The sequence below is a fragment of the Sebastes fasciatus genome, chromosome 7 (genome assembly GCF_043250625.1).
Source record: "Sebastes fasciatus isolate fSebFas1 chromosome 7, fSebFas1.pri, whole genome shotgun sequence".
NCBI classification, from domain to species: Eukaryota; Metazoa; Chordata; class Actinopteri; order Perciformes; family Sebastidae; genus Sebastes; species Sebastes fasciatus.
The window spans coordinates 33,643,057-33,667,724 of NC_133801.1; the positions used below are offsets into that span (position 1 = coordinate 33,643,057).

General features: G+C 40.6%; 1 protein-coding gene across 2 annotated transcripts in view; it reads right to left on the reverse strand.

The window, feature by feature from the left end:
* arhgap42b (Rho GTPase activating protein 42b) overlaps window positions 1-24,668 on the reverse strand; it is an 87,229-nt gene that overhangs the window by 19,169 nt on the left and 43,392 nt on the right. For both annotated transcript variants that reach the window (XM_074640438.1, XM_074640440.1), the window contains exons 4-10: window positions 17,780-17,851; window positions 6,565-6,666; window positions 6,229-6,339; window positions 2,834-2,938; window positions 1,875-2,004; window positions 1,393-1,493; window positions 58-167 (exon numbers count right to left, since the gene is read on the reverse strand). In XM_074640438.1, coding sequence (XP_074496539.1) covers window positions 58-167; window positions 1,393-1,493; window positions 1,875-2,004; window positions 2,834-2,938; window positions 6,229-6,339; window positions 6,565-6,666; window positions 17,780-17,851 — 731 coding nt within the window. The remainder of the gene's footprint in view (window positions 1-57; window positions 168-1,392; window positions 1,494-1,874; window positions 2,005-2,833; window positions 2,939-6,228; window positions 6,340-6,564; window positions 6,667-17,779; window positions 17,852-24,668) is intronic.

Sequence of the window (24,668 nt, forward strand, 5' to 3'; positions counted from 1 at the left end):
CCATGTAAGTGGTAAGACATTTTTGGGAACATGTAGATGATTCAGACAATCACAGACCTCTCCACCACTTCGATATCGAAGCAGAAACGCTTGTCGATGGAGTCCGTTTTCCTCCGAATGCAGGACTTGAGCTTGAACATCTCCGGCTGGTTCAGGACGAGACCATTCTAAAAATAAACATACCGTACATTAATAAATATAAATTTAAATGAAAAAATGACAGAAATTTGAATGCATGCGTGAAGCCTTCCTCTTCTATTCTTCCCTTGCACAGGTTTATACTAGGGATGTCAGTCGATTCAAATATTTAATCACCATTAATCGCAAGTTAATCACACATTTGTTATTTTTTCAAAATGTACCTTAAAGGGAAATTTGTCAAGTATTTAATACTCGTATCAACATGGGAGTGGGCAAATATGCTTGCTTTATGAAAATTCAGTATATGTACATATTTTTGAAAATTGCTGAAATCATAACATGGCAAACTGCAGCCCAACAGGCAACAACAGCTGTCAGTGTGTCAGTGTGCTGACTTGACTATGACTTGCCCCAAACTGCATGTGATTATCATAAAGTGGGCATGTCTGTAAAGGGGAGACTCGTGGGTACCCATTTTCATTCACATATCTTGAGGTCAGATGTCAAGGGACCCCTTTGAAAATGGCCATGACAGTTTTTCCTCGCTAAAATTTAGCATAAGTTTAGAGCGTTATTTAGCCTCCTTCTCAACAAGCCAGTATGACATTGTTGGTACCAATGGATTCCTGAGGTTTTTCTAGTTTCATGTGATGCCAGTATCTTCACTTAATCTATAAAACTGCCCGCTACAACCTAAAAAACGCAAGTTGCGTTGATGCGTTAAAGAAATTAGTGGCGTTATTATCACGTTAACTTTGTTTATACAAGTCTAAAAACATGAATACAATCATCCTATTAGTAAATGCAAAATACTTATATGATGGTGGTGGCTTGTTGATCTAACACACAAAGTATGACATCATCATAACTTGGACTATTTGGTCTCATGAAGTTTTTCACTCATTTGTAAGTGCAAATGAAGCAAATCCGTTCAGTTGATCGTCTACAAAAACACCCAAACTTTCTCTGTTAAAAGGTTATTTTCATTCCCTAGTTCATTCCTTTCTTGTTATTTGTAGATTTTGTTATCTTTGAACCGTTTTTGTCCGCCTTGAGTTAACAAGTCTTTCGTTTTCTGTTCCCAAGTCGCAGTCCTGTCATCTTTTTTTTTTTTCTTTTTTCCCCTCTGGGTCGAGACATTCTTATAAGCCTCAAGGGAGTTCTTTGTTTCACCCACACAGATTATATTTGCTTAGTCTTTTCTCAGCTTTGTATCATTTTGTATGTGCTACTAAACTGAACTAAAATTACCTGTTTCCCGGCCGATTTGTTTTCAGTGTTGCTCATGCTGAAGGTCTTGCTGCCTTTCTCATATGTGCAGTAGTGACGCGTCCAAGTGCATCCCAGGGGACCTGGGACGGAAAATGAAGAAAAGAGTGCTCTGGACAAAATATTTCATCTCTGAAACACAGGCTTCTGGAAAGACTTCTGAAAATCAATTTGCAATTAAAGCGTGATGAATCAAATGTTGTTTATCACTGCTGATAGAAATCTACCATTTGCGTATCTCCCCCCCCCCTTGTGTTTGAGAGCACATCAAAGTGAATCGGTAAACAGGATGAATTATGAGCTCTGTGTGAGAGGATCTCCTCTTCAGAGGCCTGGGAAAACTCAAGACATGTTTATGGTGATGGATGTAAAACCATGCACTTATAAGTGAGGTGGTGGTGGTGGTGGTGGGGAGGGAGTGGGGGGGGGGTGTTTGGCTGGGAGCCCCGGCTAGAAAGACTCACGTTTCTCCTGGACGTACAGGAAGCCTTCCATCGTCCACTGGCCTGGGGGTTTATAGTCCTGATCTGCAGACCTTATCCTCTTCATCAGCTTCTCCACTTCCTGCTTAGTGCTCACAAAGTTGTTTCGCGTCTGCGCAGAAAATGCAGGATTGGATTATAATTGCATTAACAGAGGAAGTCTAGTGTAACTGCATTTTTCTCTGCAATTTCTCATCTCAAGTACCGTTATATTGCCTATGCATCAAGGAGCACACTGAAACAAATAAAGGAAAAACGTCAAACGTCTGACAAATGCCTCACATTTGTGCAACGGCGTGTGAACACCTGGGGGAAAGAACACATTGGCACACTGTTTGGGAAAATACAGACGCAGCATCTAATTCAAATTTACCACATTTATATTGGAAAGAATACACGAGATGATCCAAAATTGGGACAGAGACTCAATTGTTAATGCTCCCCAGAATCCTTTTTTTGGATTCAAAAAGGTCAGTATGAGGCGGTTTCACATCCCCCGACTAGAGAGAGATGCTGAGACAGCTTCACCTTGTCCAGCTCCTATTAGAGCCCTCTGCATCTGAGGACATGGAGAGAGGGTTACGGAGTGGAAATTGTCGGGGCAATGGCGCTGACATTTTGGGTCAGAGAGAAATTTGAGCCCTCAAGCTGCAAGTGGTGAGGTCATGGTGATGGAAGGAGAGGGCATGGCAGCAGCTGTACTTTTACTCCCAATTCTAACTTTCTTTTTTTTTGACACTACCATTAAATGGCCTGCAGTAACTGCCTGCAATACAGCGCTCTGGAAATATTGATCCTCTGTGCAGCAAAGAATCTCATTTAATCACACAGCTATCCATTTGTGAAAACTCTTGCTTGTTATATCGGGGTATGATAAGCTGCAGAATCTGATTACGTGGCTGGTTGCCTTTGTGTACAGCCCCCGAGGTGTTGAGACTTACGTTCTGTAGGTTGAACTGGAGCTGCTGTTTGTACGGCTCGAACTCGTGAGCCAGCTCGTATCCTTCATGGTAGAATGTAAACAGGCCCTGCAGAAAGGCCAGGAGCTGGAGAGGAACAATATTTAACGGTGATTTACTGAGTTAATATGGAGCTTGATTACTAATTCACATGAGAGAGCACATTTTAAAAAGGTACAATGCAACATAAAAGGTTCCATTTTGAACACCCAGAACGATAATCACGACCGTAATCACACAATTAGCATTCAGTGTCTCTAAAACATGGGGAATCCAGTCTGTAGTGATTTTTATCTTTCCACCATGGATTTAATTATAACACTGTTGCTTGAAAAGTACACAATTTGCTTTAATTCTGTGCTATCAACCAGTTTGTAAGAGTAAATGTCACACTCAACCACTTTAACTCTAATTATAATGTACATATTACATTTTCAGTTAAAAACTGATTAACTTCTTATTAAAGGGCCAGTGTGTAACATTTCGGGGAATCTATTAGCAGAAATGGAATATAATATTCATAACTATGTTTTCATTAGTGCATAATCACCTAAGAAACTAAGAATCGGGTCCTCTTCACGGAATCTGCCATGTTGCACCACCATGTTTCTACTGGGCTTGCTGCGGTAGTTGGTTACTTTTCTTTTAGAAATAAAACCCATTTAGTTAATTTTCGCATATCAGCGCCGTGTTATCGATACAAAGTTGGACGACGGACGCTACAAACTCAATTTGAAAGTGTCCGATCTGTACACAGAGTAGCAGGAGTCAGATTTCACACACACAGGACGAGAGACAGACATGGTGTCAAAGCAAAAAAGCAAAAGCACCTATTTAGCAATATTTTGGATTTAAACTCAATCCTACAAGGGAATCACGATGTTAATGAGGCAATATGAGGCGTACGGAGGATGGAGCGGTCACATACGGTTTGCGTAGCACAGGTTGGAAACCTGCGGCCCCACAGTGAAAGCTGCACCCGATACGACTGTTATCAGGCCATCAATCGATATAAGCACCATAGATGTGGGTCAATAGGGGCCTACTACACTACATTGAAAAAGTGAAAGGAAACTTACGAGCAACATGTTCTAACATGTTATAAAAACATCTAGGTTTGGGCGACAAAACTACAGCTTCTTTAGGTTTAGGCAAAAAAAAAAAAAATACTAAGTTTAGGGAAAAACACTAAAAACAGCTACGAACACAAAGACAACTACACACTGTTGGTTTCACACGGGATGCAAACTCCGGTTTCCTGGGTGAAAACTATAGCGCCTGACTTCCGCTTCTGCTCCTGTCATAATTACCACGGTCGCTAGAGGTCACTATTGTGTTCTTTTATACCTTCTTTCCGTGATCTACCATGTGAATAGATGATAAAACCTACTAGTGGGTGTAGTAGGCCCCTATTGACCAACATCTATGGGGCTTATAACGACTGATAACGCCTATTTAAAAGCCTGACTACAGTCTAATCGGCTGGAAAGCTCTACCAGAGAGGCCAGAGACACAGCCATCCAACGTTACAGATCAAAGTAAGCACTCTACATTATATTGAGCGTCATCTTTTCCTGCAAAATGTCCGGTGCCATCAGTAACACCGGTGTTGTCATGAGTTTATTAACTGGTGGGAAAATGCCCTCCCCGGGACATCCCTACCAAACACTGGCTCTAGTTCTAGTAGTTTCGCGTTTTGATGTTACCTGAAGGCCACCGTAGTTCTCCAACACACTTGTGAAACTGCGGTAACGTGAGCCGCAGAGTGCAAAACCGTGATACCGCCAGCCGCCGTCTGCCTTCTGTTGCTCCTAAAGTAGTGTTATTATGACAAGGATGGCCTCTGAGAGAGGCTAACGGCGTTACCATAGCTTTGCAAAAGGGAGGAGTGAGCTGAGGGGTGCTCAGTTGGTTGCAATCTGCAACCACACCACTAGATGCCATTAAATCCTACACACTGGACCTTTATACAGGATTGTACTTTGTAGAAAAATTTGCAAATCTGACAAAATGAACTATGTTCATCTTGATGCACTGAATATTTCACATAAGAGGCAGGCAAAAAGAGAAAGTTTCAGAAAGTTGTAGTTCTTTGTGGCTGACAGATATTGATCTTGTTTTCTGTATAACACACAAACATCTTTGACCATTGTGGGAAAAAAAATCACCGGCAGTATTGTTGGAGGAAAAAAGCTGATCCCATCTCTAACATGGAGGATTCCACAAACATAGAGCTGCTCTCAGTCAATTCCTCAGACACAACCACTGATTTTATATCTGGGATGAGGTATGAGGCTTGGTATATCAAATGTTCAAGGATGAACCATCTTATCTGTGCCCAGATTCATCACTGGCAAGGTTGAGCCTTGTCATTTTTCCCACCACTACCTGGGGCCTGGAGATTTACATTTCTGGCCTGGATTGTGGCTGAGCTGCCAGTGGGTGTAAACAAATAGGAGAGTTTTTTTAAACATTCACTTTGCTCCCATCTCACATTTCCAGACATTTAACACCTAGAGAAGTTAATGTTTCCTGGTAACTTCTCTGCTAAAGAAGTTAGGAATGACTCCACATATCTGTAAGGTGGGGGGCTTTCATTTGCACTTCGTCTTGTTTTTGATTTGACAAACAACTACTTTATCTAATTTTACCCACTACCTTCCCCAAATGGATCGACTATATTACAGAGAATTTGTAATGAAGATGACAAATGTGTGGAATATACAGGCGTAGATATATATACCTGTGAGAGATGGATGATTGTGCCAGACATTTAAAAATCCACTTCCATCAGTAGTAAGTACAAAGAGTCTGTGCTATTTCATAGGGCTGTGTATTGGCAAGAATCTGGCGATAATATACGTATCTCTATTCAATATATTGCGATATTGGCGATATATTGCGATTTTTTAAAATCAAATTTTAGTAAAACTGTCAGTATAAAGAACAAACCACCATATTCATAAAATCTGAGTAAAAAAAGTTGTCTTTTTTTAAGCAATCAGATCAGTGGGATCTGCATTTGCATTTATTGTAGTCCCTGTAACATCCAACATCATAGCACTACTTTGAGAGGGCACATACACTGAGAGGTGCATCTCTTTGCAAATTAAATAAAGTACTGACTGGGTTAATCTTTTTATGTAAACTATTAATTAAACATTGATACAGTGTTTTTGAGAATCAATACAGTATCACAAAACATCATTGCTGTATTTGATTTTTTTTTTTATATCTTTTTACATCCCAACTATTTCAATTAAACTAATCTTTTAACTACATATTTAGTAAAAAAAAAAAAAAAAAAAGGCAAAGCAGTTACTGCATCTCCAATATGCATTCAGCACATAAATATGTAAAACTGATACTTCTCTTACCGGCTCAACAAACTCAAATTTCTTCTTTTCTTGCACTTCTTGTATTTTGAAAACATACTCAAGGGACGCATCATAGAAGAGTTGTCTCTCCTTATCAATCTGCGTGTCAGCCTGGGAATGAGCAAACAAACCGGGGTTAGTGCCGTAACAAAGACAGGGGTCAAACTGGGAGAGCCCTGTGTGTGTGGACAGAGAGGTGATGCCTATACGTCACCACCTGGAAACGGTGTGTGCAAAGAATAGCGCACGAACAACGGCTTTACTTTTTAGGAGACACTCAAACAGCATTATTCAAAGACACGTTGGTAAGATCAGAAAATGTGTTTTGGTTTTTACCTCCTGCAGATATGCTTCCTTCTTTTTGGATGATAAGTTGAGGTGTCTCTCAAGCGTGGAGTAGTATTTCTCTGTTTCCTTATCGAATTTCTTCTTCCCCTCCTAAAAAGGTCCACAAGAAAAAGCTTAAACATTACCAAAGAAAAAAAATGTGTCATGTATTCCTGATGTGGGGTGTGGGTGTTTGAGCTGCCACTAGGTGGGGGTCTAACTACGTTTGCACATGTCCCACATGTCATTTAAAATTCCTGTCAACGGATTATTACAGGTCATAAAAGGGGCATATGACTGGGTAATGACGAGTGGGCAATGTCGGCATGGTCAATAAGGACTATTCATTATCAATAGGGCAATATACGCGCACAGTGCCTCAGCTGGGGACATGAGTTCACAGACAAAATACATAACGGTGTATGTCATCAATAGCATTAATGCATTTGGCACTGTCACACACAGGACTGGCTGGATGCGGTTTCCTTCCTTTTAATGCTCCACCTGCAAAGACAAGTCAAGCTCTATAGTCCCAGGATTCAGACAGGGTGTCCCAGGAGGCTCTGAGGAACGGACAGGAAATGGACTTTTCATGCCAGATGCCAATCTATAAAAGCATATGGACTAAGAGATTTCACCCCCCCTAAAAAAAAGATCCACTTCACAGGCCTTAATCAAACTCTGCCCAAGCAGAGAGAACCTGTCTGTGTGAGGGCATTCAAGTGTCTCATCTGCATGTCTGACCTCTAAACCAAGCTTTGCCCACTTAATGCCCATCTCGCTATGCAAACAGTCACAGAGGGGGCTGGTGGATAGACAGAACAAGGGGCTGGCGGGGGTGAGGACGCGGCCAGTGTAACCAGATCCTGCTTGTTTGTTTTCATTCCCATGGCCCTGAAATTTAGCAAGTCTAATCTACTAGCTACTGATATGACCTAGAACAGTGTTCTGCCTCAGCAACCCCCCAGAGCAGTTAAACACACTGGAGGAATTCACCACTGTAACCCTCCTACATAACTATTACAATACAGCACAGGAAAAAATCTATATATAATTTCATGTAGTAGCATCTTATTTCCATCTTTCTTGTCATGTCTGGCCCAGGAATGATCTTTCCAGGAGTGGGAAAAAAAAAAAAAATCAATTCTACCCGCTATTCGGAAACAAAGAGAAAATAAACAGGTGGATAGTAAAATAAACATATGATTAAATAGGATATCACGCTGACAGGAAATAAATTTCCCTTAAGGATCGAGTGTTTGTTATTAGAGAACAAAAGGGAGCTGACTGTCTGGCATTGTGACTGCTGTTGACGTGACTTTATTTTGTGAGCACGCATACAACCGAAGCCCTGGGGAAAATACCAACACGCTCATGAGCACTGCACACACACACACACACACACACACACACACACACACACACACACACACACACACACACGCACACACACACACATACACACACTGGGGATCACATTAAATTAAGAGCTTTAGGTTTAGCTGAGCCCCGCAGTCACAGCAGGAATCTCCCAGCACTGCTGACCAGTGGGAGCGTGCCAGAAAACTCCTCGCGGAAAAAAACCAAACAAACCCTCCTCCGTACGTCTGGACTAACTCTTTCACACTTCCAAAGAGGAGGGGAGTGACTTAGAGCTGCAGCAGTGAATCTGTGAGGCAGAGCCAGCCTGATTAAGTCACCCAAAGTGTCCTGCTTTGTTTTGATCCAGTCAGGACGTGTATAAACTGGCGCTACCCTAATGATACCCCAGCAGAATACCAGGTGTTTGTTGGTTTGTCCATGTGGTGCACGCACCCCCCGCCACCCCCCAACCCCCCGGATATGCTTGTGCAATCAGAGTGGAATATGAGCGATTTAAATTCTCTCCTAGAAAAGGAGGGAGGCAGAGCAGGCGGAGGCTTTGAAGCCCCGACACGTGGCGGCAGAGGACACAGATGTGGATGGATATATACCCTGAAGATCACATGAGGAGGGAGTTTCTGACACAAACTAATGCCAGCGCCCCCAGTGTAATCAGGTGGCTGGCAACGGATGAAGCCGAAGCACTTCCCAACAGTCTGTGGTGCACAAAACACACATCAACCTACCACTTGGGAGATTTCCTCATCTGATTGCTTTGTTCGCCCTCATGAATAAATCAGATGCAGGAAGAAGAATATTCTGATGCAGATTCCTCTGTAGTGGAATTGTTGCTGTTAAGAGCGCTTTGATGCCAGCTGTAGTACGGGTGAGTTTGCTAATTGCTAATATGAAGAAAGAAGAAGAGAAAACTGCAGGCGGCTTTTCTTCTGGTCATCAGGTGTCCTAAGCTTGCCACAGGCAGGCTGCTGAGAGCAGACACGGAGAAGGCGGGAGGGATATTTGGACGCTAGCCGTACATCGCCAGTTTTGACACTGGCCCTAACGAGCCTCAGGGCCATCATTTCCGAGCCTCTCGTCACCATGGTAACAGATGTAAGCAGCAAGGGAGGGTTGAATGTGTCCGTGTGTGTGTGTGAGAAAAGAACCTCAGATATCACACACCATCGCACTTCCGTCCAACACCATGGAATAATACAAACATCAATGGCTATAGCGAGGCATCACGTGCGGCGCGTTTCGCCACACTTTCATTTGAAATGGATTCTCTGAGCGGTGACATGAAAGGGAGAACTCCACAACCTATCTCTGTGAGCTCATTAGAGAAAGCTAATTGGAGCAGGGGTCCAGGATGGCGATTAAATAGCAATAGCCGGGTTATTTTGATGCTCCACCACACATGAGCTGGTCTCGCTTCCACGGGGGAGGCAGAGAAAACACAAGGCTCCGGCTCGAGTTCAGTTACTTTGCTGCAAAGCCAAAAAATGTCTCCCTCCTCACCTGAAATCCCACTTTGCGAGGAGACATCACAGGCAGCGAGAAGTTGGCCAATTAACATGGAATAATTACAAACATCTGCTTCTGAAGAGTTGAAAAACAAATACCCAGACTTCTAAAAATAACCAGATTTAGTGAATGTGTATGTGTGTGAGGCAAACTGCAAAGCTTTGGTCTAAAAAAATGAACATTTATCAGTCCCTCTGCTCTCTCTGACACATGATGTAAGAAATATAAAGGAATAAAAATAAAAGTACAAAAGCTCCATATACTATGCACACGTTGCTGGTGAACAGTGAACAAAGATATTCCCTTTTTATCTGATCTGAGACTAACTCAGAGTCTGAGCAAAGCTGCAGGGAGGAAAATGCTAGTATCTTCTTTAAGACTACATCACTGGTTGGTGATGACTAAGGAGCTCCCTCACACTATACCCTAATTATGTTCCAGGTAACAGGAAGCTATTTAATGTCAGCTATCTTCTAATATAGTCATTCGTAGGAGATTTTATTAGGGTCGTCAAATAAATTCGCAGAATTTCTTCTATTGTATTTTATTTAACATTTGTATCTGCAGTACATTTTTGAGCCACATGAGGGAGCCTGAATGTTCGTATTGAGCTGATAATCAACATATTCTCATGTAAAGGTTTGTAAGATATCTTATGAAAACGTTATTACTCCTTTTTTGTTAGTTTTCCTACTAATGTCCAGCAACACACGTCCATTTCCACTTGTTACATGCATAGTCTTTTCAAAATAAACTTCCGTCTCCACAGGAAACAACTTCCTTAGTTTTAACAAGAAAGCTACTTAGGCTTTGGAAAAGATCGACTGACTTGGTTAGGATCAGGCAACAAAACTACTTAGTTAGGTTTAGGAACAGATCGACTTGGTTAGGATCAGGCAACAAAACCACTTAGTTAGGTTTAGGAACAGATCAACTTGGTTAGGTTTAGGCAAGAAAACTACTTAGTTAGGCTAAGGAACAGATCGACTTGTTTCGGATTACGCAACAAAACTACTTAGTTAGGTTTAGGAACAGATCGACTTGGTTAGGATTAGGGAACAAAACTACTTAGTTAGGTTTAGGACAAGATCGATTTGGTTAAGATTAGGCAACAAAACTACTTGGTTAGGTTTAGGAACAGATCGATTTGGTTAGGATTAGGCAACAAAACTACTTAGCTAGGCTAAGGGAAAGATCGATTTGGTTAGGTTTCGGAAAAGATAATGGTTTGGCTTAAAATAACGCCGGTAGTGGCTTTATTTTAGTACGTAACTTACGTGACAAATAAATCAACGCTGACTTCTAGTTTCACGCAGGGCACGGACGGCAGTCTCCTGGGCAAAAGTCTGGTATTATAGCTATTTATATGTCCTGTTTCACGATTATGTCAATGACACAGGAATAGATTTTGTGGGATATACACGAAGTACAGTGTATTACTTTTGGTAGGTATAGCTAGTGTATGAGACAAGCCTGTGATATTTGTAGCCTACTTATAACATTGAATCTAATATGGAAGGCTAACGTACTTTATGTTTGTTTTACTGAGAGGAAAAAAAAGAGGGCCCGTTAACTCCGCCTAAATGCATCTATTTGGTCTCATTTATAAAGTATTTAACATGTGTATATGTTTTTTAATAACACATGCATAAAGCAAAGTTGTGATTTATCAAACGTATATATCTTTGAAATGGCTGGTTTACCTATATCCATGATACTATAAGGTGATGCAGAAATAGCAGTTAAAATGGTCAGGAACGTTCATTTACATACAAATTTGCTCTTCTCCCTATTTATAGATAAATTCACTTATGGGTTAGGGTTAAAAGTGGATCCCCAGAAAAAAAGTTTGGGAACCACTGGTCTATTAGATCCAGATATCTATAATAAGGGTCAATTAAGATTTTTGTTGTTGTTCTGTTACAGTATGCATTTCTCTTCAGTGTCCATACGAATAGTTGCTGTGTTCATCTTTGAAGAACACAGATTACATTAGTTAGTGAACCTTAACTGCTGACTGTCCCAGGAGTCTCAATTTCACAGCAATTCTGCTTTATTATTAAACCCAAAGACAGCGAAGACTGACAGGAAAGGCTCACCACAAAAAGGGATTGACATGAAACACAAGCACTCAGTGCTGTGTTTAGTGTCACTTTTGGCGCCAGAGAACAGTGAATACACTGGGAGAAAATACAATAAGTCTACAAACAATTATGTCATCAATCAAAGTGATTCCATGAAGTCATTGTTCAATGGCAGTGCATAGCAGATACTGTCCATTAGTTAAAGGGTTATTAGATTAAAACTGTCCTTAGAAAAAATTTATGTAACAACAGAAATCCATGAATTCTCAGCATAAAAAACAACCATGAATACAAGAATAAGATTTTGTTGTGCATTAATTATTTCAAAATAACACATTATATCAATAAAGCATAATACTCCTGACTTACTATACTTTCAGGCCCTTTACATTTGATTCAATACTGTATGATGTTGCTGTTTGTATATAAACTAATTTAATACATATTGCTTTTGCAAAAGGCAAGCAGCTGATATATTACAGTGGATGGCTGCTGCCTTCAAACAGGTAAAGACCGACCTCTCAAGGTTTGACTGCCTTGTGAAGTCCTAGTGATCAGGAAAAAAAAGTAATTACTTTCTGAAAGGTTGTTTTAATGGTGTTTCTGCTTTATTGGGTAGGGCACAGTGGGAAATGACGGGACAGACATGAGAATAATGGAAAGAAATATGTTTATTCATGCATGTTGCTGTTTTTGCAGCATAAAGTCTGAGTCGTCTGCAGTGCTGTCACCTTCATTAATTTTTTTCCCTCACTGAAGGGTTTTCAAAGCCTAGTGCAGTTTTCTTGTCTTATCGCAGTGCACATTTCTTTGCTTAATCAATAATATATTAACTGACAATCTTGACAAAGTTTATTATGCTACATGATTCTGCACACCTCCAGGACATTAATTCCATCTTCGATCTTGGGTGGGCTAACTGTGCTGTGTTGTGCAGTGGCAATGGTGCTTACACCTTATGATACATTAACAGTGTGAACAGTTTAGTGCTCAAACTATTGATTCATGAATCAACGACAATTTTGATAATTAATTTAAGTCACTGTGTGTAAGATTTTAAGGTTTTGTTACTTTGATGGTGTTATCACCACAAATTCTGTCGCAATTAATATCCAAGAGTTTTGTAAAACGATGAAACAATACAACCAGCACAATTCAGTTCCACTGGAAATTTATTGAACCCTTTAAAAATGGACCTTCCGCAGGCGGCTGCGGTAGATTGTTGTTTGCATGATCCTCTTTAAATTCATCTAAAACAACAACAACAACAACTACAAATAATAGAACAAAATAGCTAGATCACCAATCATCATTTTTTTTTTGCTGTGGAAAGCTAAGGCTCCTGTCTTTTGTGTCATCATGTTGTACGCTCGTGATGATGTCATAACGTTACATTATGAACGTAACAAAACTATCAAAACGCCTCAAAAACCAGAAAACTTATGGAGAGTTATGACATATGATGAACATATTTATTTATGCTAAATGCAGTACCTAGATTCTGGACAATATTTGTCATTGTTTTGTGTTATTAATTGATTTCCAATAATAAATATATATACACATTTGCATAAAGCAGCATATTTGTCCACTCCCATGTTGATAAGAGTATTAAATACTTGACAAATCTCCCTTTAAGGTATATTTTGAACCGCTAAAAAAATGTGCGATTCATTTGAGATTAATCTCAATTAACTATGGACAATCATGTGATTAATCGCAATTAAGTATTTTAATCGAGCGAAAGCCCTAGTTTCTACATTTAGAAATCTTTTGAATAAATATATTTTGACTGTTTCTTTTGTAACATTTTATGAAAAAAAACACATTTTTGTATTTTTTAATTTTTTTTATTAATGACGCAATTTCAATACTTTTATCAATTATCATAGTTTATTGATGGACATACCCTTTCAGCTTAGGTTTGTACAGACTTTAGGGATATGAAGTATTTGAAGATAGGTACTAGGAAAATAGGTACTTACCTAACTCTACTGTCTTACCATAACATCCCAAGGGTAATCGAAGTATAAAAATCTACCGTGTATATTTGTATGATTGAAAAGTTTTAGCGTAGCCCACAGCAGGCGAGCATATCTCCAAACTACTTAAATCGATCCCTTTACTCCGCAGCGTCTTGGTTGGCATATTTTGGGATTTCATAGCATGACTGCAAATGTCATTTACGCCTCTGGAGAACATAATGAGCCAAGAATCATCTCATGTCAGTGTACCTTTTGTAGGATGAGGACAGCTCAAATTATCATGGCCATCTGACTCCCATCTGGGTCTGTTTGCACTAATCACACTCTGCTAGTGATGGACCCCTATGGTGCCCCTAATGCTGAACACCCTTGAAGGGAATATAATATTGTCAAAATGTCTGAAAGCGGGAATGCCACCCACCAGTTGGACACCCTGGTGTTTTCTTGAGAACGTGTCCCCGGGGTCTTTTTTAAAATTTTACGGCCTTAAAGAATCTGACAACCAATAAACTCTCTCACACACACAAATAGTGTGAATCACCTTTAGGCAGTTTCCCTCCAATGGTTCTGAGTTTGTCGAAAGAAAATCGACACAATAACAACAGGACTACGTAAGAGCTCAGGCCTGAGGTTGAGGTCTAACTTGTAGGAGATCAGTTCGCAATATAGTCCCCGTTCAGACCTGGTATTAACATGTGTCCTGAGTGATCGGATCACAGAAGGCCAGCTCTAACTATAGGTGTGAACGCACTTAAGACGCATTGAGGACGCATTGAGACCGGATCTTTCAGAGCACATTCAGAAGTGGTCTGGGCCACATATGGCCACATTGTTTTAGCAGTGTGTGCGCGAATGTGTCCAGGGCCACATTAAAGACCGCCTACTCATCTGACGTCCCGCTTAGATCCGTTGGGTCTCACTGCGCTCTCCAGGTGAACAGACAGGCAGACACGAGCGCTTGGAAACAGCCTCTGTGCTCTACTGTATTCTGTCGGTACAACTGTATTTTATTAAAATATATCGTATCTATAGACTACATATCTACAGATATCAGACTAGACACTGGAAGTGCATTATCATCATACAATCGGAGATGTGTCGGTGTTTTCGTTCCGGTGTTTTCGTTCCGGTGCTTTGAGCGGAGCCTACACCCGACCGCCCGCTCGCTCTCTCTCATTCTCGGTTCTCTGTTAACTCTGTACCCTGCTGTCGCCTGGCAAAGGCAGCGGTGTCAGCGGCACAGATGTCGCCGGTCCAATAACCTTATATTTTGATGCTAATAAAATGTACCCTAATTCACGAATATGTAGGATATCACTACTGACATTCATGTAATATTACTTCACAACGTCTGCCGTATTAGCCGTGTGTTTACTATGTGTTTATTTGCATATAGAGCAGGGAAGTGAGAGCCGATCACAAGTGGTCACTGGAGACGCATGTGGAGACGCATTCTAATGCCGGGTGTGAACGGACGTATTTAGAGCTGTCCACTTGTGATCGGGTCATTCAGGTTAATGCCAGGTGTGAACAGGGCCTTAGTGGATGAACAGAGGAGCAGACTGTGTTGAGGCAGTGACTGCAAACAGCAAATGTGAAACCAGGACAGATTTCCCTTCCTTATTTCAGTTCTCAGAGTATTGTTCTTTGGCTGGGAATTTAACACCTTTCAGCTCACAAAAATGGATCTGAAACTAAAAAAAACTTGTTACAAACATTTGCAGTTCCACATCCCGGTTTGGCAGTATAGTAAATCCATGTTCCAGTGAAAATACATGATTGTTTGAATTCTTGTGGCTTTCTTTCTGTGTTATTTGTTGCAAAAGTTTCATTCCAAAACATTTGTTTCAGCCTTGTGTGAAGCAGACTGTGCCTAATATGTCCTGTAGTGCTGCAGTCAATCTGCTGGTGTGTTATGGCCGTGGAAGTGTTGTGCTTGCTAGTGTTGAAGCCGATACACTGGTACGTAACCTCAGCGGGATTACTCGGCGCAGTATGCCCAAATAAGGCAAGAGCTCCTCGTTTGTCCATCTGACGTTCTCAGACATGAAGCGCAGTAACTGGAAGGGTCAGACAGCCTGCAGATCTCTCCAGATTCTCGGAACAGTGGAAAGTTGCTCAGCCACTCGTGATGCCTGCCTTTTATCTCACTCTAGTTGGGCTAATGTTTAGCGGGGGATGGGCCGTAGGAGGAGAGAGCCATTAGGAGGAAGTGGTCGGAGGAAATAAGAGGTAGTGGGAGTGTGGCTTTTAAGAAACCATTTTATAAACATAGAGAGTCGGTGCAATAACACTGAGCACTGTGATGGGGGGGGACAGTGAGAGGAAGAGATGGCGGCGAAATGTCCTTTTTTATTACGGTAGATACATGGGATGGTTGAAGCGACAATGGTTATTTAGTCTGGGCGATGAAAAAGAAGAGTGATTGATGTTCACACCTCAGCACGGAGAAGAGAAATGGTTCCTTTACATTGCAACTTGGCTCGCGAAGGCTGAGATGAAGTGCAGTAAAAAATTACTACTTCTGCAGAGCGCTGGCTGTCAAGTCATGTAAAATAAATGAAGATGGGCGAGAGTGTGACTTTGAGGCTGGAATGTCCCTCACAGGGGTTAGGGTTATGTAAAGATGTGTTAATGATTCACAGAGGCCAGTGTGGAGTTAGCAGAGGACTCAGAAACCTCAGTGGGAGATCTGTGTATGGGCTTGAGTTCTGCCAGCTTCTTCATGTGTGATCTCATCAAGGGAAAAAAGACCACAAACAAGCTGCTGCACTTTCATTTTATGCCTTTGCGTTGGCCAGGAATGAAAGCATGGCTTGTAGCAACAAGCCCACACTGTTCTCTGCAGTCAACCCCGGCTTCAACAGCATAGCCACTGTGGAACCGGGATGCCTTGGAGCAACACTCTGCACTGCAGGACCCCTACTGATATCAATCCTCTATGTCCAATAGGTTAGGGAGGAGTGCATTGCATGTAACAGGATTACAGTAATCTGATTACAAAAAAAGGTGAAAGCAATATATTAGATAGATACTGAAAGTTTAGAGTAATCATATTATAAAGTAGATCATACAAAAGTATCTTTGAAGGGATAACAGCACTGAAGACTCTTCATGTTTACTTTTGCATAGAAATACATGGAATGAAATACTGTGTGGAATGCGGTAATCAGCTCATTAATGTGGTAGGACTGTCAAAATTAACGCGACAATAACTAATAAATATAAATAAACTAATAAATAATAACTAATTTCTTTAACGGATTAACGCAACTTGCGATTTTTGCAGAGAGCTCAGCTACAGAGTGAAAATACTGGTATCATATAAAACTAGAAAAACCGAAGGAATCCATTGGTACCAACATGTCATACTAGCTTGTCGGCAAGGAAATTAAATAACGCTCTAAACTTACACTAAATTTTGGTGAGGAAAAACTGGCATGGCCATTTTCAAAGGAATCCCTTGACCTCTGACCTTCAGATATGTGAATGAAAATGGGTTCTCTGGGTACCCACGAGTCTCCCCTTCACAGACATGCCCACTTTATGATAATCACATGCAGTTTGGGGGCAAGTCATAGTCAAGTCAGCACACTGACACACTGACAGCTGTTGTTGCCTGTTGGGCTGCAGTTTGCCATGTTATGATTTGAGCATATTGTTTTATGCTAAATGCAGTACCTGTGAGGGTTTCTGGACAATATTTGTCATTGTTTTGTGTTGTTAATTGATTTCCAATAATACCTATATACATACATTTGCATAAAGCAAGCATATTTGCCCACTCCCATGTTAATAAGAGAATTAAATACTTGACAAATCTCCCTTTAAGTTACATTTTGAACAGATAAAAAAAAGAATTTGCGATTAATTGCAATTAAATATTTTAATTAATTGACAACCCTAATGATTTGTGTTTAATTCTTTTTTTGAAAAGAACACCCACAGCTCTTTTTGTGAACCTGTCTGCCAATGTCAGATAACTGTTCATTTCAAGATGCCACCTTAAACTATAACTAGCGACCTTAAAATAATGAATTAATATCATTCAATATCACATTCGCGAACTGACGGCTTCGTTTATACTCCCCATCAGTCTGATTAAGCCACTTCTCTTGGCAGTGTCATGTTTTACTTTTAATTAACGATTTACACACTTTAGGGGGAGATGAAGGGGGGGGAGGGTGAGAGGCGAGGGTGTCAAGAACACATGAAAAATCCTCCGCTGTTCAGCTGCTAATTGCGCGTGCCGTGTAGGCGGTCTCTTACCTTCGCAGCACCGATTTGCTCCTTCCGGAATTTTTCCAAGGGGGTAATCAACACATCATCTGCATTCTGAATCTGAAATGAAAAATAAAAGAAAAAGATAGACGGATGTCAGACTGAACGAGAAGATCTGACTCACTGTAACCTTCTGAATAATTAAAAACGACTACTAAACTTTTAATCTACTAGTCATTCAGTTTTATTACAATAGTCTTGCTTTGTCAATGCGCCGAAAAAGTGTACGACACACAGGAAATTATAGCCGCGAGAATTATCCAGCCCAAGTCAAATACGCATGCATTGAGTCCAAACACAAGTGGAGGATAGAGCAATCACATTCATTAATATCTCTTAAGCCTGTGACAATGAACAATGTGCTCCTGTGAGGTACCCGGAATGAGCACAGCAGAGATGAGAGATAGAGTGCTCAACAATGGTTCTGCTCGATAGAAGAAAATGGAGCCTTTTTATGTGAGCTGTGAAGCACCAGCATTGTCAAACCTCGCTGAATTATGACACAGCAACGGCAGATGAGGGAGCTTTACAACTGCAGCCCTTCAATGCATTTAAATGTTTGAGGTATGTCTCCACATATTGGTGACCTCTCCTGCGTCATGACTGGAGCAAAAAGGTCTCTCCTGGAGCCTCTACCTTCTCATTCCAGACAGAAACAGATTGAGGCAAGATATATTGTGCCAATTACAGTCTACGCCCAATCCTTGCGAATGACTGTTTCGGAAAGGTGCCATTAAGGTGCTTCTGAATTTTCCCGAAGATGGGCTTTCATCCACTGAGATCAGATGACATCAGACCGGTGGGGCTGCTCTACGGGAGGCGCCGTCACAAATGACACTGGCTCTTGGGTTGATTTAAGGTGTTATTCTGTGTGGTGAGTGTATGTGATAAACTAAGGGGCTGAGCTCTATAATACATCTATGATACCAGCACTAATTTAGAGGTGTCGCCTCAGATGGACTATCAGCTCCCGAGCTACAGTCCTCTGAACACACACCGTCTCGGGATAGAGTTTTTGTTTTGAACCATTAATCACAGCGCATTTTCATTGTCCCAAAATAACCCTGTCAGCTCCATCAGCCAACCAGAACGAGTGACTTCAAAAGGAAGCTGCAATCTCTCTGAGCCTGCAACGATGCCATCTCCTTTTATATGTAAGCTTGTAGTGTAAGCGTGTATCTTTGTTGTAATAATGTACTTTAATTACACCGTGATATTTGCGGTCCTTCAAATATAGACAGATATAGATATATATCCTTAAAATATTTAATCGCGATTAATCGCATGATTGTCCATGATTAATCACAATTAATTGCAAATGAATCACTCTTATCAACATGGGGGTGGACAAATATGCTTATTGTATACAAATGTATGTATATATTTATTATTGAAAATCAATTAACAACACAAAACAATGTCCAGAAACCCTCACAGGTACTGCATTTAGCATAAAAAATATTCTCAAATCATAACATGGCAAACTGCAGCCCAACAGGCAACAACAGCTGTCAGTGTGTCAGTGTGCTGACTTGACTATGACTTGCCCCAGACTGCATGTGATTATCATAAAGAGGGGGTGTCTGTAAAGGGGAGACTCGTGGGTACCCATAGAACCCATGTCACTCCAAAATCTATCACAGGTTTGGAGCGTTACTATTTACTTCTCGACAAGCTAGCTATGACATGGCTGGTACCAATGGATTAGGTTTAGGTTTTCTAGTTTCATATGCTACCAGTATCTTTAGTCTAGCTTTAAAACTGAACCTGCTTCAACCTCTGACAGATTAATTGCATTAATGCATTAAAGAAATTAGTGGTGTAAAAACACATTTGCGTTAACGCGTTGTTATCATGTTAAAGTGGCAGTAGGCAGTATATTTTTGGCATCATTGGGCAAAAATTCCATAATAACCTTTCATCATATTGTAATTCAAGTGTTCTGAGAGAAAACTAGACTTCTGCACCTCATCATGGCTCTGTTTTCAGGCTTTAGAACATCTAGCCTGTGATGGGAGACTTTAACGAATCTCAGACCATTTCATTGAGACAGCGTTCCTATTGGCTGTGCTCCGGTCATGTGACCGGAACTTGGCGTTCCTTCACCAGATTTCACAATGATGGCGGCGTCACAAACTTCTCATTTTACAGCTAAACCGTGCACTACAAGATGATTCTGAAAATATTTTGAGGAGAGAAATAGGTATATATACTGCCTAGTTTGACCGTTTGGTCGGAGTTCGCCGTCAGCAGAGTGCAGATCTCCACCAGGTGTGTCTCTCTCTCTCTTCACAAACAAAAAAGGAGTTGAATCTCACTCAATTGTCCCTCCCGGCTCCCTTACAGGCAAGATGGTGGCAGAGATAACAAAAACTGGGATTTATTAATCTCGTATCCTTCCTAACTTTAGTGGATCATAACATATCGGGTATGGAATTAAACGGCTGATGCTTCGGTTCAAAATGAGACCAATTTTTTTCAAAAACTGTGAATCACCCCAACCACAAGAGGTCCTTGAGCATATAGTCATCAATGAGCACAGAAAATATTAGGCTGATGGGTCCAGTAGTATGCAAGAATAGCTGTGGACAGACGGACACACGCACACACTGCCAAGCGCATGAGCTCCCCACAGGCTTACGTCTGGTGGAGATAATAAGGAACCGTTAGTTACAGCCCTACGGTGAGTGTTAATTAGAACTCAAATCTGCAGACTGTGTGACTTCGATGACATTTAGGTTGACACACTCACTCACACTATATAATTACAATTTTACATGCGAAGAATGAATTTCCAAAAGATCATGAAGAAATAGATTTGAAATAACTAGGGGTTATGTTTAAGGGAAGCTACCAAGTGTACCAATGGACGTAGGGGCAGCATATTTAACCTTTATTTACAATCAGTTTTTTGTTATAAATGGGAATGTTTGCAGAAATGATTTCACATACAACACAACCACCTGTACTATGGGCCGTTACTAGATGGAATTTAAAAGCATTGAAAAAGTATAAGTAAGAGAGTGCTTCTGTAAGATAAACCAAGGCAATTTGGTTACAAGTGACACTCCATTAGGAGCGTGGAGGGCATTTGACGGTCATCAAATCTAGCTGCTATAATCCCCCCCCGTCATATCGAAGTCATCATGTTATCTACTGTGTCAACAGCGAGAATTATACTGCTCTGCCAGTGCGATAATGTAATTTCCTCTGACTTATCTCCCATGCTTTCAGTCTAATTGAGCCCGCAGTATTACCATGCTTTACATGTACATTTCTAATACATACTTTTTTCATTTTCAGTTAAATAGACAGGACAATTAAATATACAGCACTATAAGCTTTTGAGATTATGGTCTAATATTGAGAATTGAATGAAAGAAAGTTAGTTAAATTATTTCATCCAAATGTTGTACATGCAGGTTTGAGTTACCGGAACCTGAAACCTGCATGTACAACATTTGGATTTTTTGGACCACGGTCAGGCTTACATTTACACTTTGACATGGAATCTATTATCAATTGTTAATTTCAAAATAATTAACAGTGCTAGTAGTGGTAATTAACGCACATTGTATTCAATGCAGACAAAAGATCAGCACGTCGAGATTTGAAACGCTCAAGATTTCAGATCGCTTTTGATTATCAATTTCCGATAAGCCGATATGGATATTTATACTTGAAAGAGGCCAACTTATTTAAGACTCAATGGATCATTTCAAACTGGCATTATGCCGAATGCCCTCGGCAACAGCCTCTCTAAACAGGATTTAATCCATATGAGCGAGCACAGTGTGATGCTTGAAAGGATGCAATAGCGCTAAGCAATTTCAATACCAGATAGGGGGAGGAATGTCAATGTGCCATATTTCCCTTGCTCCTGCTTTTACCAGTCCAAATATCAAGTGGATCAAATGTATTGCTCCGAGGTTAATTTGCAGAGACAGATCAAAATGCCACCAAGGCCGGACCAAATCGAATAGTGAAAAGTGTACCGATTGAAATTTGCCTTTAATATCTTTATAATTAGTTTGAATGTGAATATCTACTATGAATAGTTTGGAAACACAACGAGTCTTATCTGCCTCTTTCATCCATCTACCCAGAAGAAAAATGCCCTGATGTATATAACACCTTTTTTTTCACAGCTTTCCGAACACATACAGAATATTCTGTCAACAATTTCTCTTCGCAGTGTGCATACAAGCATGACTCACAGAGAAGCCCACAGATAACCATCGCCCAGGTCAGCTCTTGTGAGTATAGCTCTCATCAGTGCTACAACACATTTTTGGAAAACAAGACTTGGTCAAAACCGAGTATATGGCTGGACCGTGTATGGTCAGTAGGGCTGAACGATTACGGCCAAAATGAAATTATTTTGATCAATATTGATATCACAATTATTTATCACGATTATTCATTGATTTTAGCAACAACATATTTTTATTGCACTTTCACATTAAAACTGAGTTTTCACTTCCATACCCGCAGGCGATCGTGTTCATTTAATTGTGGGAAGCCAAAATTGTGATTATGATTTATATTCCATCAACTGTGCAGCCCTAATAGTCACTGTGTGAATTTGTTATACAAATAATTTGTAATGAAAGAACAGATATTGCCAAGAAGTGAAAGTCAATTGTTCGTTTCATTGCAATGCCAGCGCACAGCAGCAGAGCTATGCTTCCGCCATTTTGGACTGAAAGCGACTACCGGACGCCAGAAAAACGGCCGCTTAAAAAGAGCCGTACAAAAATAAACAACAAAATTATTTCTATTGTATTTTCATATTCTACCGAAATGACCTGTGCTGAACAATAAAATGTTATGAATATAATAACCTTTTCAGTCCAAAATGGCGGCAGCAGCAGTTGTCAAAAAAAAAATAAGTTTTGTCTCTTTGCTTCTATACTCTTTGCTATAATGTTAAATCCAGCGGTACATGTCCACCAGGTCCGGCAAGGACACTTGGGCACTCAACTGGCCGTTCAAGCGGTGACGTACCCTATCTAATGAACCTGATTGGTCCCTGGTTTTCTACTTGCCATTTCAAATAGGAAACAACATGGCGGCCTGCTCGTAAACTTTCTGTTATTCCGGCTCATTTACATGCAGAAACTCCAACACTCGGCCGACTAATCGTTTAACTTCATCACTCAGTCAGTCACTAAGTGACAGAGTTTTGTGTTTGTAGGGCTGGCCCTCTGCGGTCCAGCCAAAAACATGTTATTTGTTCTCATTATAAAGTATATTGTGTTTCAGATCTATTGAAATGGCTTTCAGTGCATACACTGTAGGTTGTATATGTCACATTCATTTCTGGGTATCTGTTTGTGTAATTCGGTTCTTATACGCCTATAGGTTATAATCATCGTAGCATTTAACTGTGAATTGCTCTGCCTCACTGGCTACAGTATGTAAGTCTGTAACTGGGTAGTAAATAACTTTTATAGGCTTTTTGCCCGTTCTGTTTTGACAATGTCCTCACAATGAAAAGCCAGCTTAATGCACCTAAAGCCCTGCTGCTTCACTGCAAATCAACTGAATCTCTTTGTGTGTGAACACGCACACATACATACACACCAGCCCTGCTATTTTTTTTGCTGGTTGAAGAGGCGTCATAAAAGCTTGCTCGGTCACCATGCTGCATTCAAATGAAAAAGCACTTTTTTTTTTATTGTTGATCAGCAATTTCCCTTCTCACATACAATATCCAAGCACACCGTGGATCCAGGCAGAGAAGAGAGTTCTGGAAAAGGGCATCTGGTGCTTTGACAAGTAGGTGTTTTATCGGTTTCCAGTTAAAAATCTGCCAACTGTGACAATTTAGTAGCAGCCTCTGACAGAAACAGGTCAAAAAGAAGAGAAAAATATCAAGAAATCACCTTACTGTGATATGGACCAACGCTGTTGATTACAATATATCCCCATTATTCACTAAGCACAGCCATGTTTACCATACATTAATAGAAATAACCATATCAACAAGCAGTGTTTGATTTGTTTCACTGTCTGTTAGTCTGTAAAAGTAGACTGAGCAAATGAAATGATAGGGAGCCAAGAGGTGACAAAACACCAATATTTAGTATAAAGGCACAGTCACACATGGGCGAATGCAGGCGAGTGACCATCGTCTGCCAAGGTGATATTCATGTTGAATGTGGGCAGTGCCATGTGTACTGTTTTGCGGTAAAATGAGAAAGTTTGTGACCCGGCAGCCATGTTGAGATCAGTTGAGGAAATACCAAGCACCGCCCACCAGCCGGAGCTTTCTCATTTTACAGCGAAACAGTACAATACAAGATGTTTCTGAAAACATTTTACGTGGGAAATAGGCATTACAGTAACAGAATATTGATTAATAGTTGATCAGCGCCGCCTAGTTTGACCGTTTGATCGGAGTTCGCGAGTGATTGACAGCTGCCTCCGTTGAATGAACAGCCAATAGGAACGCTCTCTCTCTGAAATGACCTGTGATTGGTCAAAGTCTCCCGTCACGGGTTATATTTTTTAAAGCCTGAAAACAGAGCCATAGGAGGTGCAGAAGTCTCTCAGAACACTTGAATTACAATATGCTGAAAGGTTATTATGGATTTCTTTGCCCAATGATGCCAAAAACATTCTGCCTACTGCCGCTTAAGTCGGTAGATGTTCAACAAGCTATTGATCGCGTAACAGTAGAAAAACCACAAGTAAAATATACCGGAAGTTTACTTTAGGGGTAAAAGTGCCAGTCATGTTATTCTGTCCCTCTGTTTATAATTAATCAAGGATATTGAGAGACCATGAAGACATCGCCAGGTGATAAATATTTATTTATTGATTTAATTATGCATACTGAAAGTGGCCTTCGTTCTTGGAAGTGATTACATTT